Source organism: Xiphias gladius, chromosome 19, assembly GCF_016859285.1.
Source record: "Xiphias gladius isolate SHS-SW01 ecotype Sanya breed wild chromosome 19, ASM1685928v1, whole genome shotgun sequence".
NCBI classification, from domain to species: domain Eukaryota; kingdom Metazoa; phylum Chordata; class Actinopteri; order Istiophoriformes; family Xiphiidae; genus Xiphias; species Xiphias gladius.
The window spans coordinates 7,442,339-7,457,723 of NC_053418.1; the positions used below are offsets into that span (position 1 = coordinate 7,442,339).

General features: G+C 38.8%; 1 protein-coding gene across 1 annotated transcript in view; it reads right to left on the reverse strand.

The window, feature by feature from the left end:
* si:dkey-215k6.1 (transmembrane protein 132C) overlaps positions 1-15,385 on the reverse strand; it is a 178,685-nt gene that overhangs the window by 6,214 nt on the left and 157,086 nt on the right. The window contains exons 7-10 of the mRNA XM_040154637.1: positions 6,903-7,108; positions 3,460-3,523; positions 3,089-3,220; positions 2,103-2,180 (exon numbers count right to left, since the gene is read on the reverse strand). Coding sequence (XP_040010571.1) covers positions 2,103-2,180; positions 3,089-3,220; positions 3,460-3,523; positions 6,903-7,108 — 480 coding nt within the window. The remainder of the gene's footprint in view (positions 1-2,102; positions 2,181-3,088; positions 3,221-3,459; positions 3,524-6,902; positions 7,109-15,385) is intronic.

The window sequence follows — 15,385 nt, forward strand, 5'->3', positions numbered from 1 at the left end:
TATCTTTAAGGTAACACAGAGGTGTTACCAGCGATAGAGGAGCAGTGACAGCTGGTTAACACTGCAGTGCTTTGGGCCACATCGACTGATAAGATCTGTTAAAGTTAGGAAACTAACACACACAGGCTGATTAAGTGAATTTTGTCTGTAATCTGCACAGAATTTAACCTACCATGTCCTCAACTCACATGACGATACTGGTATTTTCCGTGTAAAGAAAATGTTGGTTTGGAAACATTGTCATTTCACATCTCTGACACAGTGTAACACACACAAGGTAATTGAAACACACACACACACACACAAACGCACGCACGCACGCACAGGCGCACACACACACACACACACACACACACACACAGCACTCAAGTTAGAGAACTTCGCATAAACAAAGCACAAGGCCAAAGCTAAAGAACGAAAAGAGAGTGAATGAAAAGAGACTAGAGACTGTGTAAGTGAGAAACAACGAGCGAGCAAGAGAGAAATAAATGGAGTAGGTGTCAGAGAGAGAGAGACAATGACAAATAGAAGAGGACAGAAAGTGAGAAGGGACAGAAATAAGGAGCGCAAAAGAGATTGGGGTACAGATGGAGAGGGGGAGCCGCAGACAGTGATAGAGATTAGAAGCCCTGTGTTGTAGTGTACTACTCCGCCTGGCGACAGGAGGACAGGCAGAGCTGATTGGTGTACAAAGAAAATCTCTCAGAGAATGAATCGGGGCGTCAAACTCAATCCCACTCTCAGAGAGGTAACAAAATGCAATGATTGACGACTCCGGGATTGCTCTTCAAGACAGACAGAGAATAAGAGGGCGAGAAAGAGAGACTTGGGGTTGAAGAAAGGAGAGAGAGAAGAGGGGAGGAGGAAGGAGGAAAAGGCGAGACTCGAGGAGACGGAGCTGGGGGGTAAAATTGAAATGTCAAACTATCAAATGACGGTTGTCGACTCTGGCATCTCGATGGGAATGCTGGGTAAATTCTCTCTCCTGGCTTCCAAACAGAGCACAGCTGTCTGAATGCGTGCATCTGTGTGTGTCTGTGTATGGGTGCATGCAAGCAGCAGTCCCCAGTCAGACGGATGCAAACAAACATTCAGCTGTTCCCCTATATCCCCCCGTTGCTGCACCGAACTCGACGCCAACCCACTTCTAACACACGCACTACACACTCTACAGAGCAGTCATTAAAATGTAAGGGCTTAAAACAAAATTCGATCCTTCAACATAAAAATATATAGTTTAGATATTATAACATGAAAGACGGGGATGTAATATAATAGGATAGAATATAACAAAAATTGTGTTGAAAGGGACTGTGACATATTTAGTGGTTTTGCCTTCGCTCTGCTATATAACGGTATACCAGTAATGTAAGACAGTAAGCCACAGGACTGTCCTCCACTGTCACATTCAGTCACAATGGGCCAGCTTATTGGAATTCAGCAAGTGCACAAGTGTGTGCCAACGCAAGTGTGTGTCTGTGTGTCGTTGCTGAAAATCACACTGAGATGTCAGGGCCAAATCCGACAGTTAATTGTGGCTAATTGTGTAACGAGCTGGCAGGCGAGGCTTATAACTGCAAGAGTCAGGAAGAAGAGAGGAAAAGAGAGCGGATAATGTTTACATCACTGGAGTGCTTATGACTGCAACGCGAGTTGCCAAATTGCAAAGCACTTCACATAATCGTACAATTCAACCGTCTTTCTCGACACTTCTTGTCCAACAAGTGATCGATACATTGTCGACGGTGAACGTGTTTTTGGAATCCTTAAGGTGCAGTTCAAACACTGAATCTGGGATACTTTGCACGTATTGCATAGTTCACCCCTTAGGTGGTAAGTTTCTAAACTTTATATTAAAAGTTGAATTAAAATTGCAAACTTTGACACCATTTAAAAATTTTTGGACTATTTCTTTATATATTTTATGTTTCATACTCAGGTTGAGATATGAGGAGAAATATAATGGACACTGCTTCGTTTAGGAGAATGGGTTGTTTTGTGGTTTTGTGATTCTATTATCAACTAAAATAGTTTAAAATAATGTGCAAGAGAACTGACTGGATTACTTGTATAGTCTTGAGAGTAGAACAGAGGATACATACCTGTATAGTGGTGATCCCCAAGTCCCGTCCTATCAAAATTCGTCCATCTATCAGTCTGGCAATGCGAGGATCTTCTACCTGTGGAGCACAGAGACAGCTGCCGGTTTCAACTACAAGTTTAATCAGTTTATTTATAAGTATTCTTTTAGGTTTTTGTGCATTTGTCCTGGATTAGTACTATATAAAACTGCTACTTTTAACTATTATTCAACAGTCAAACATCAGTCCTACCAGCGAACAGTTCAAAATACTATATAGTTAAAAATTTTTGTTAACATACTTTTTAGCTTGTCTGTGTGTTAAGTATGGAGAAGAAGCAGGGGGTGATTAGCTTAGCTTGGCATAAAGACAGGAAGCTGGGGAAAAAAGCTAGTCTGGTTAGCTCACAAGTACAAACTTACACCAACACTACCTCTATTACTGAAAATACACCTAGCTATGATGTCTAGCAAATGAACACACCGTATCTCATTTGTGAGATCCATACACAAAAGAAAATGAAAAAAAACTGTTAATAGTTTTAAATTAAGTTATAAGCTGTAACTATTTCTTAGCAAACAATCGCCATGTGTTGTGATTGGTCTTTTCTTGTTGTCCCTCTAAGGTTGCAAGGCAAATAATGGAGACGCTGCACAGAAGTGACGGAGGGAAGGAGAGTAATCATCAAGTAATAGTTACAGCACGTAAATGCAAAAATGATCTTTTCAAAATTGTCTTGTTTCTGTACTGATTAAACAAATGGGTTACAAAGTGTTGATTCCTATTTCTGAGAGAGCAAGGCCAGCTTTTATGCCCCGCTTCCAGTTTTAATGCTAAGCTAAGCTAATCAACTCCTGGCTCTAGCTTCATGATGCAAAGACACAAGAGTTAAATCAATTGTCACACCTCACGCTCAGAAGAGAGAAAGTAAGTGTTTTTCCTCAAATGTCAAACTATTCCCTTAAATAAGGTTGCGTGAGAATATGTGCATACTTGTGTATAGTTACCTTAAGCTGGTCCAAGACCAAGTGGGTGATATCAGCTTGCCAATCTGCACCCAACATGTAAACCATCTCTCCCCCTGGGTCAGAAGGTTCTGCAACAAAATGGGTAAGGACCCGCACCAAGGCATACTGGTACTGAAAGGTCAAGAAAAAGGCAAATTAGAACCTAATGCTCAACCATACAATGGGCTCTTATCACTATGTTAGCTTGTAAGTTAACTAATAAACCACCGGAAGCTAAACATTGCATACAGTCCCATTTCATTCCCAGTATGTAGTTGGCTAGCTCTCACTGTTTTTCAACGATATTGATGTTGAAGAAAAGGATTAAAGAACGCTTTAGAAGTGTGATATGAAAAGCAATCACATAATACCTGCAGGGTGCAGCCTTTGCCCTTCCTTTCATCATCCTCATCATCTTCACTGTCTCTGGTAGGTCTGGGAAGAGAGGAGGCAAATGAGAAAGCGAGACAAAAAAGAGAGAACAGGGGGTGAGATTATCTGGTAATTGAATGCCACTTTTATACTCTACACTCAGCTGCATGTAATCTACAGTAGGATCTCTGCTCCAAGTTACACTCCCAGTCAAAGAAAAGACACTTCAGTTTTTCTTCCAGCTCTAACAGCTTTAAAACACCACAGTCGCACAATGTGCATTTCTTGGAAGGCCTGGGTGAACAAATTCTGTAACGGGCCTTGCACTCCATTCCTTGGTAATACTGATTTAAACAGTATACCTAAACCATTGTAACTTCTCTTACAAGCTAATTTCCCTCATGAATCCAGCCCAAGTTCACCTAAACAAGTGCAGAACCTACAGTGAAACTTCTCAAATAGCTACATCTGTAAGGGACACATGCAAAAAGCGGTTACATAGTAAGAAACTGCTGAAAAGTTATTTCTTTTTAAAGCAATAATCACAACGGAACTCCCAGGGCTTTCTGCTTTTATACAAAATCTAAGAATGTGTGAACAGCTTGTGTGAAGTTTGTTAATGTCCTAAAGAGTACCGCTGATACCAAACCATCTTGCTGTACTGGGTTGTTGATATGCTTGAGAGTTGTGTTGATTTGTCTTTCACTATTTTCCAGCGGTTTAAATCGAATCTGCAAAAAATAACTCCACTGTTTCTTCTTCGTTTTGTTAGCTCTAGTAAACTTGACACACTTGGACTTCTCCTGTTTAATCATTATATGCTTCTGCTTGGCTCCGTCATCAGCAAAACAAAAAATCAGTTAGTTATCAGTTACAATTGAGACACCACTCTTCACACACCACATTTCACGGTGTCCTGATGATATACTGTAAACACCATAGACTCCATGTTACATTGAATGCTATTAATCTGTAGATGGCATGAAACATCCAGCTGATTAGAGGAAAACATGAAATTCTAGTTTTGTATTTAGTTTAACCTTAACTTTTTTTTTTTAACAGATTTTGTGTTTTTATCTGTCTGAACATATTTTGTTATTGTTTTTATTTTGTTTTGGCACTGTAAAGAAGGACTTCGAAAAAGACACTCAGAGCACTTGTAAACCAGTGGCAAAACATATTTCAGTATTTACTAAATTTACTTTTAGTAAATCTGCACTGAATTCATATGTACATTTCACCTCTGTTGTGTTGTTTTGTCCTCTTATATGGACAAAACAACACAACATATATTTATATATATATATATATACATATACATATATATACTTGGTGTAATACCACCCCAAAATAAAGAAATAAAATGAATCCAAAAATGGTTTGAATCCACTATCAGTGTTGAAACAGAAAAAATCTCTCCCTTGCTCCTTAGTTGAGAATCTATCTTTCTCTCTCATACACAGACACACACAAAGAAAAAACACATCGTTTCTTCTTCGCCTCCCTCTGCACGGAAGGGCGAAAAGATGGGGAATAGAGACAACACACACATACACACACATAAATGACCATGGACACGCACTCACTGATGCCCACATACCAACACACACACAAGTGAAAAAAGTAAAGTAAAAAAAAAAAAAATCCTCAATCAGCAGCTCAATCTGAAACCACTAATTCCTTTGCCTAAATTTCCATCGAACTAAATGAAAAGCAAGAAAAGTTTTTTTGAGATAGCTTCTCCAATAACAAATAAGCAGACACAGAATTAACCCATTTACACTAAGTGACAAAATAAACTGACAAAGAAATTTTGAAAATTGTGTGGAAGAATCATTACAAGGTTTAGTAAAGAGTTGGTTTAGAAACAGAGTACTTCTATTACAATAATTAGTTTCTACTGTATAACATTCATCTGTGATTATTCATTCTCACTGCAGGGTCGATGAAAGACAAACGCTCTGAAGGCACTTCCAAAATTTAAATGTTTCATTTTCATACCCGGTACTACATTCCTTCTTTCTCTATATCATGTTATGTCTTTACCCTCCTCCCTTCTATCACCTCACACACACAAAAAAACTACACAGAACAGTAGACAAGCGCGTGCATGAGCCTACACACAAAATTAAGGACATAAACTGACACTCACAAACCAACATCCTGTAACTTATTCACCCACTTGCATTATCTCGCATTTGAGAAAGTGTGTGTGTGTTTAAATGACTGAATGCTTCATTCGGCGGCAATGATGCTAAAGCCATAATAGTTGTCATCAGTATAGCCAGGCAGGCCTTGACCTCATAGGAAATTATATACTGGCTGGAACAATATGTGCTCTCAACTGCTCCATTCAATAAGCACTATATCACACGCACACATGCGCACACACAAAGACAGACACACACACACATTCACACTTTGCCTGACTTCATTCTTTTTTTTTTTCTCACTTATTCATAGAGATAGACACATGAAGCTCAAGATTTATCATAAAATAAAATCACATATAACAGAGACTCATGCACTCTCTTTCTTTTCTTGTTTTTTTCACATGCTGAGAGGCAAGAGCTGCAGACAAAGTGCAGAGTGCACCTGCCTTTTCTTTTGTTTCTGCTCTAATTCATACTTTAGCAATGTACAACTACCACAGTTATCAGAATACCTTTTGTGTTGTGTGAGAGGATGATTTTATTGTTTGATGGATTTTTGTCCATAATATTTGTGTGCGTTGGTACAACCACAACTAAGTGTTTGATATACTGGGTTTTTTTTGTTGCTGGTGTATGCTCATGTCTGGGTTTCGATCATTTGGTATGTTTGGGAGTTCATAAAAGAGCTATAAGTAACATTTAAGCATTAATAAAAGTATTATTTTTGAACGTAACTACTGCAAATAAACTAAAAGAAGTTAGGTGAGATTACCCTGTTACGACAGAAATCCTTACCCTGTCCGCCATGAGCATTCATTTAAAAAGAAAGGAACCAATTTCTTTTGCATGTAATACAAAAATTTCATTACATTAATTATTTATATTAAAATATATCTACTTATCGATTTACAGTGTTCCCAGTTCCCCTTTCTTAGCCTGGAAAGGTTATAAACTAGAGCTAGACTGATAAATTTAGCTTATTGGAGATATATAGTATTGTATCAGGGTATATATCAAAAACGTAAAATGGCTGAATAGAAAGGATAATTTAGAAAAAGTGTTGCCGTCAAAGTTTGTCCACCAGCGAGGATATAAAAGGATATAAAGTAAGAAGGAATTATCCCAGGCAAAGGGAGGGCAGGCAAGCAGCCTAATTGTTTTTGGAACGTAAGTCAGTAAGATTTAGGAGAAATGTTCAGCCTTTTGAGCAGCAAACCGATCCTAAAGCTTACACCCTTCACTGTACGTTTCCCTCTCTCATTCCCCTCAAGGTCAGATGGGCGAATTACCGTTTGTTAGTGACGATGGGGACCCTCCAGCCTTTGACCTGGCTCAGCTCAGTATCCGAGACGTCTATCTGCAGGGGTAGCTTGGGAACCCAGACGGTGAGCTGCAGCTGAGCAGACAGGTGCAGGTAGGTGAAGTTGACTGCCAAAGACTGCTGACCACGCATTTCTTTACCGTTCACCAAGACCTGGTCACAGCTTGGGGATACCTGAACAGAGGAAAAGAGAAAAAGGAGGAGTTTAGGACAACACGCATGCAGAGTCTGGCATTTTTAACTGACCTTAAACAGACCTACATCAGTGATTTCCACAGAAACGGATGCAGCCTATTTTGTCCATTCCTAAAGCGCAGCCTGGAGCAAGTTTTAATCAGAGCATTTGTGCTCTTCCAGCAAATAAGATGTTTTGTAATTGATTGCTTACATTTTTATTCATCTTTTAAAGTATTTTGGAACACTTTTTTGCAAAGTGCCCTATAAAGAAAGGTTAATTATATGCTGCTGTAGCTTTTTCCTGCCACGTCATTTTGGCATTTTGGGTTTGCGAATACCCAGGGAGCTATGTCAAGTCTACCATTCAGAAGCAATGTACTACATGTGAAACAGGCAACATTCTGAAACCCAGTAAATCACATTAATTTTAAGACATTAGTATCAATACTTTGAACACATAAGACCTCCCATGAGAATAATGGCAACCTCCGCACTGTATTTTAAACTGTGGGCCGATGGATCTAATTGGAGATCTGGTGTAAAATATGAAGAGAGCCAAGGAGCAAGTAGAAACATTCTCTTTGTGAGAGGGAAATATGAAATAAACTTATAGTCTTACACTTGACAACACGGGTATTAAAAGAGTTAGAGACCCATATCTAAACAATGGTCTCATTTTTATAGTTATGAATATAGAGTCCCAAATTATTTTTTCCATTATATCCGATGTTTAACAACATACTATATTACATGTTTAACACGGGGCAGCCACACCTCAGCTAGCTTTGTCTGCAGTGGTTGAAAGTAACTAAGTATATTTACTCCAAAACTCTACTCAAATACAAGTTTAAGGTACTTGTACTGTAATGAATACAATTTTTTGTAGCAAAACTTTTTTTTTTTCTCCTTTCCTGGCCCATTAATTGTCACAACATCGCCTATTTATCTGCTGAGGAGGGGCCTGAGGATTCAAACTGTCGGGACAAATAAAACAGTGGATCCCGTAGAGGATCCCCTGCGTAGAGAGCGGTTTCTCCAACCTAGAGACAGAGATTCTCAGTGTTCATATGGTGCCTGCTGAGACACAGCTGATTAGAAACAACAAACACTTTGATAATTAATTTTATAATTATTTGCTCTCTCAAATGTCTGAGCACCATAACCTATGCTATATTTCAACAAACGTAAAATACAGATTTGTTATTAGCAAAACCCTGTAGAATGTATCTGTTTGAGTTTAAAAACATCCTCATGTTTGCCTCGTTGAAAATGTCTTTTTCTTATCGACCAGAGTGAACTTAACGTACTCAAAAGCACCATTACATGTTTTCTGTTACCATAATTATTGAAATGCAGATATCTAGCTTTCTAACCGTATTATTCAAATTAAATTGATACTGAAGAGCAAAAAATTTATGTAGACACAGGATTATTATGGTTGTATTTCAGAAAGTAGACAGCACCCTTACAGACAATGCGACAGGCAGAACAAAGGAAAAGCCTAGATTTCATTTTCACCCTCCTCACGTCTGACTCTGTGACTGATTGGGTTGACATTTTTTGGACAAATCGTCCCACATGTTTTTATCAACAATGGATTCATACAAGGAGGAAACTGATCATAACCCGGTGTGGGCATAATGCAATGGTGGTGGCAATATACTGTATGTAGGCTATGTACACAGTGGTTCATATAATATTTTTTCAGGTTTCATTTATTATACTGCACCTGTCTAAAAACATTACTGCTGATAGTTAAATTATACAGTTGAGCCAAATAGTAATAAATAGGAAAAATCAGTGCTTACAAAGTTTTCCTGTTGACAACAAACAACATTTTTTTTTCAAAATATCTGTTAGTGGAGGAGCCAAAGTTGAAAGTTGAGTAAGTATGAAATAAAAAAAAAAAAAAGGTGAGAGAAAACCCCGTAAACGCAGAAATGACAAGCCCGTATTGAGAGTAAATATAAAATTATATCAATTCCTGCAAAGCTGTGTTGAATATATTTACTGTCATTCCATCGCTCTCAGTCCCTACCCCTCATTATTTGCGATTCTTTTTTTTATCTTCACAGCCATTCACCCATTCCTGGCATGTATATAAATTCTCCTCCCACTCTGTCTTTACTCTAATCTTATCCTTCCTCCCCCCTCTCTCAGTTTTATTCCCTTTTTATCTCTTGCTCATTCTTTCATCTCTCCATGCTACACTTACCCTGTACACGTCATTCTTTCTCCCTACCCTTCCTATTTCATTCTCAGCTTTACATTCAACATGCTGTCATTTTGCCCGACTTTCTCTGTCTTTCTGTGTTATCTAGTCTGCCTGACTCTCTCTGCCCGTCTGTCTCACCTTTCAGTGTATTTCCACCTTATACCACCTTATTTTGCAAAACTGCAAATTTCCACTAGCTTCGGCGCCGTCTTCCTCTCAGTCCCACTTTATATTCATTCCATTGCTCAGTTTTAAGTTTATATATTCATTTATAACATTAATTTACCTCGGGTTAAGTTCCCCAGTGTGTATGCTCTCTTCAGCAACACCCTCGTTCATATTCGTCCAGTCATACACATTCATACCAAACCATCACTAGTCCAAAATCCTATGGTTTTCCATGTGTATTTCTTGCTCACTTCTCAAAGCCCTAATTTTCCCACAAGGAATCTGAGCAGGCAACTCTTTTGTCTCAGCCTCATTTATTGACAATAACTAACAATTAGTTACTTTGCTGCTTTTTTGGAACCGTAAACCATGTCATGTCTTCCTTTTTTTTTCTGTTACTTTGGGGGTTTTAGCCACCTGGGGGGATTAACATGCTAAAGTGTGGAAAAGTAGAATATGTTGGGTTGTTTTATGGGCAGATTCCAGTATTTTGAGATTTTACTTTATTTTCAAATGTGCAACACTCACCTCTGCAATTCTACTTAGCCTTTAGCCTCTTTCATGTGATTGTTTTAGTTGTTTAGCCTTCACAGTTTGTCTAGGGGTTCTGTGTTACCGCTCTTGAATCCCCCATTGACAACCATTTCTTGACAGATATTTTTCTCAGGATTTAGTGGAAATTGTGATGGGAATCGGTGAGATGGTTGACTCGTGATGGAAGAAGTTTCAGGAGACCCAGATGTCTTAAGCAGAAGCATTCATTGAAGCTTGGCCAGGGAGAAAAGAGATGAGCGATAAAAGTCAACACGGTGTACTGCCACCAAATTCTGAAGGTTGTCTCCTTGGCGGGGAGTATTTAAACCCACACGAAACTCAAACCAGGTTATCCTAAGTCATGTTGTAGATTTTATGCAGTACTCTCCCAAGGGAAGACACATTTGTATGACATGTGTATCTTGTGACGCTGAAGAGCACCTGTATTATGAGTGTTTACTCTCTCAAACGGAGGCTCAGTTTATCATATCTTTTGCAAGGGGGACTGGGATAGCTTGACTCTATCAGTGTCAGACAATGAACTATTGCTTGCGGGGCTGACTTCTAAGTGACCTGCAGAAACAATGCCTAATACTAGCTGAGGAAAGGAAGATTTCCTTCAATGAAATGAAAACAGAGCCAGTACTAGATTGAATACTGGACTCACATTCATCAGATCAAAAATATGACTCCTTTGGGACACTCTGAGTCTGCTGGGTTTGAACGGGGTGTTTCAGACAGAGTGAAGTGAATTTTAACCTTGTGTTATTCACACAAATTCGACCTCTGGACAATTTGTGTTTATTCGCTGCAGGCAGACCTTGTACCATATGTTCAGACATTATTTGTAAGGCTAGCTAGCTAGCAGACGCATTGACCGTGTCTAGAGGAGTGAGCCTGTGAGTGTTTGTGTTTAGCTCAGCATCTGAATGATCTCAGAACTCACTGTTCTTTCTCTTCTTCTCAGTCTCTCTACTTTTTCCTCTTGATTTTGTACTTCTGTAAAGGAAAAAATTCCCAGGAGACATGTACATTTTTCACCTACACTGGAACATTTTCACCTTGTGTTGACTCTTGGCATCTAAAATTCAGTTCGTGTTTGCGTAAGTTCATTTAGGAGACTTTCTGCCCTCTGGTGGTCCAAATAGACGTATATAAAATGACGCGTTACACATTAAATGTTACTTTTATATTTTCGCTGTTACTAAGTATGCTTTTAGTATTAGATTTTTGATGATACATTCATTTATGCAAACTGATAACTTTGTCTTGGCGTCATTCAACCATACACACAGCAGATTTGCTATGCCAGCTTTCCTGCTCAACTTGCCAGCTAGCAATAGCCAACATTTTGGGCTGGGTGTTACATAATACTTGCAGCATGTAAAGAGTAAAAGAGTAAAATATGTAAAGGAGAGGTTCATCACTCAGCTACTTATCTGGTTAGCCATTTAGAGAAAATTTGGATAATACTGACTTCAGGTTTTCGATCAGGATCTGGATAATTATTGTTGGGCTCAAGCTGGATCAAGCTCAGGATGGAATTTCCTATATTTCCCGATAAACACAACACATAGGACCTACGCACAAAAGAGGTTAACACTTTGTACATCAGAGCTAAATTGTTTCCTCTCTATCTCCTTTCACCTTTTAAATTCTTTCAATTTTACCTTATCCTTTTTGCTTCCACTCCCCTAACATAAAAGGAAAGGTGCCCAACCCGTCTCCTGTCTGCTTCCTCTTTTCAATTTCTGTTTTTCTCCTCTACCTTTAATTTTCTTTAAATCTCCCTCAACATCCACCATTTCCCTCTCTTGACCCCCTCTTTTTCTTTTGTCTCCACCCTGCCCTCCCTCCCTCATTGCACAGTCTCCCACTTCATCTTCCTCTCTCTCTGAAACCTGATTTACCGCTTGTTAACATCAAAGGGATGTTAGAATGTTGGTGCCTCAAACTATTTCTCCAAATCATTTTCATATTCCAGGTGTAAATCAGTGTGAAAAAGGCACTTGGTTAGTTTGGCCAGGTTCAGTTTCCAATAAAGGTTTAAGACAGCAGTAGTCAGAGGAATGCACAATGCTTCTGCTTGAACTACCACTCTAGCCATTACTTCTGCTCTATGGCTGAATGCCCCAAAGGAACTTTAAAAAAAAATAAATCACGTTTTAGTTTATTTCATCAGTATTCGAAAGTTTTAGCTCATTAGTTTGGTTTTACCACCCACAATGTTACTGTTTTGGTTTGGAATCACCGCTCCTTATAGTGTCATTTTTTGGCAGCAGCCGTCGAAAACCCCACAATATGCTACTTTGCCAGTACCAAATGGCTGACAGACAAAGCTAGTGCCTAGCTGGCGAAGATTTAGCATTTAACCGCTTAAGAGCCTGATATTTCCCTCGGCAGCTAACGGGAACCAAAAACAGTGATAGAATGACTTAAATTTCATGAGGTTGACAGAGACATGAGTCAAAATGAATGCTAATGTTGCTCCATATCAGCTGGTTGTGTCTCCTAACCGGTTCGCCATTAAAACTCAAGAGGTGATAATATGTCAGTGTTGTGATTGTTTTTTCTTTCCCCAAGTGGTCAAAAATTAGTTATTGCAGATTTAAAACAACAGCATAAGGAAATGTAAAATTACATATCTGAGTGGCTTCACCTGTTTACAGCTGAGCAATTAGCTGTACAAGTGCTTAGCAAAAGGGTAAACAGGTTACAGTTTTATGTTGCATTCACCATCCACCTTTTCGTTTTGTGCTGAGACAGAAAGCTGGTCTTGAGTTTAGAAATATGTCCTGCATTTTTCTTTTCTTCCAGCCTTTTGCTTAGTGTCACTGTCTGTCTCATTTTAGATTCTCAATTTCTTTACCCTCCTCTTTTCTGTTCCAGTTAAATTGTTTTTTAACTTTTCGTGGATTCTCTTTGCTGTGTTCTTTGTGTGTGTGTGTGTTTGTGTGTCTGTGTGTATGTGTGCGCATGTGATTGTGTGCGTGCGTGTGTGTGTGTGTGTGTATGTGTTTGTCCACATGGCAAAGCTGTGGAGAAAGAGACACACACACAGAAAGAATTACTGCCTGAATACTAGAAGACGTGCACGCACACACACACACAGCGAACATACACACAGCTGGGGACATGGCAGGGTAAGAGCCAATGGAGTGGAGCATGGAAAATAAGAGAGCTTGTTGAATAAAAATATCTGTTCTTTTTATTTAGACGCATACAAATACTTTTTCTGAATGAACAACTACTATTTTTCCTGTTTATGGATGTGTCATCTGTTCTATTTATCAATCCCTCCAGATGTAAAATAATAATTCTCAATATGTCAGATAAGATCAAAACTTTTGCATTTGCTGTTCCTACCATTTATTGTCTGATACTTCTGTTCCTGGAAAAACTGGAAGAGATGCAAGTCATTCTCTCTCTAGCAACAGCGGCTGTTGAGAATTCAGAGCAGAAGAACTGCTGTGACTACTGACCGCGGCTGATCAGACATCAGGCGACGAACGGAACTTGCGAGGACTGGTAAGTGCAGGGCAAAACACTAAGGAAGGGAGAGCTGACCACCAAAGCTGTTGCAAAAATACCCATTCTCCAGAACACCACTTCAATTCATGTTTATTGACTCTCGTCTCAGACAAATACTTTCCACCTTTTTCTCCACCCTCAATTACTTCCCCTCTCACTACCTACTCGGGAAAAAGTCCTTTCTACTTATTCTCTTCCTATTTCTTGTTCTGCCACTGCAGGGCACAGTGTAATTGAATCATCCCACATTCTACTGCAGTAAACAAAAGTACAGTAATGTATACAGCATTGTCCTGATTACTGCCAACAATCAACTTTGATCAGTATTTTGACTACAATACTTTCATGGTTAAAAGTAATAGTTTTTTTTAGATTACTTGTCACTGTACTGAGAGGCTGAGGGCATCTGTGGTTTATTTTTTTTTCATAATTATTCATTTTGATAAAACATTTATTCCCTTGATTTATGAATCCTTGTTTTCTTGTGATCACAACTGAAATATTTTTATTATGACAACATGAAAGTAGCATGATTGAGTAAATTACTGATTTTGGTCATTTCTGCGTGTATAATGCCAGCAAATTAATAATTACACAGGGTAAGTGGAATAGCTAAATAGTTTGGGCAACACACTCATTTGCTTTCAAGCTAAGACATCAATTAGAAGATGGATACCAGTTTCTTGTCTGTATGCTAAACATGGACCAAGAGCAAGCAAGCGATTAGCTTATCTTAGCATAAAGACTGGAAATAGGGGGAAGCTGCTAAGCTGGGTCACCCCAAAGGTTCAAAAATACGTCTCCCAGCACCTCTAAAACTTTCAAATTAACACATTGTATCTCGTTTGTTTAAGACACACGCAAACAGAAACTAACAGGCTACCTGTTACCTTCTGCTTCCAGTCTTAAATAGGGGGGAACAGCCACCCCGACTCTACCCAAAGGTAACAAAATCTATGTACCAGCACCTCTAATGCTCAGTAATTAACATTGTATATCTTGTTTATTTAATCTGTACAAAAAAGTTACCAATGACAATTTGACACCAAGCTAGGGTAATCAACTCCTGCCTTTAGCTCCATAGTTTATGCAGAGGCAAGAGAGTGGTGATTTCCTCATCTATCTCCCAGCAAGAAAGGGAATAAGCGTATTACCCAAAATCTTAAACTAGTCCCTTAAAGTAAATGCATTAAAAAGTGGTGATCTCCTTTCTACTTTTCTGACAGTATTTTGGCAAAAAAATATAAATAGAAAACTTTAAATAGCTTTTCTGAATAGATGGCTTCATACATCCACATTGTGCTCTCTGTCTTTCACAGAGGGTATTAGATTAAATTTTAATAGTTCCAAAAGAAAAACAGAACAGTATAAAATAGAAACTTGAACAACAGGCATTAGTTTGTCCCCATGGAGTGTGAAACAACTTTACATATGAGAGACCAGCCACATTGACTTTGGAGAGAGCAGGACAAAAACACTCCATGAAGGTTTTAACTTCAAAATCTTCATAAGGTTTTGGTTGAAACAAAGATGCCCTAACTCTTAAAACAATAAAAAATATCACACATGCACACACACAATGCTGACCACAGTCACACAGACAAACACGCATACATGCAAAACCTGACACAAACACAAACACACATACACTTGTGCAGTGGCGTTTTTGCAAATAAACAGCTGAGTTGGAGTTTTGAGGACACTGAAGAATGGATTTAATCTCTCTGTTTGTAAGAAAGACACAGAGAGAGAGAGCAGGGCAAACAGGAGTGGGAACAAGAGGGAAAGCAAAGCAGGCAAAAACTGAAGGAGAGTGAAGAAAAAAT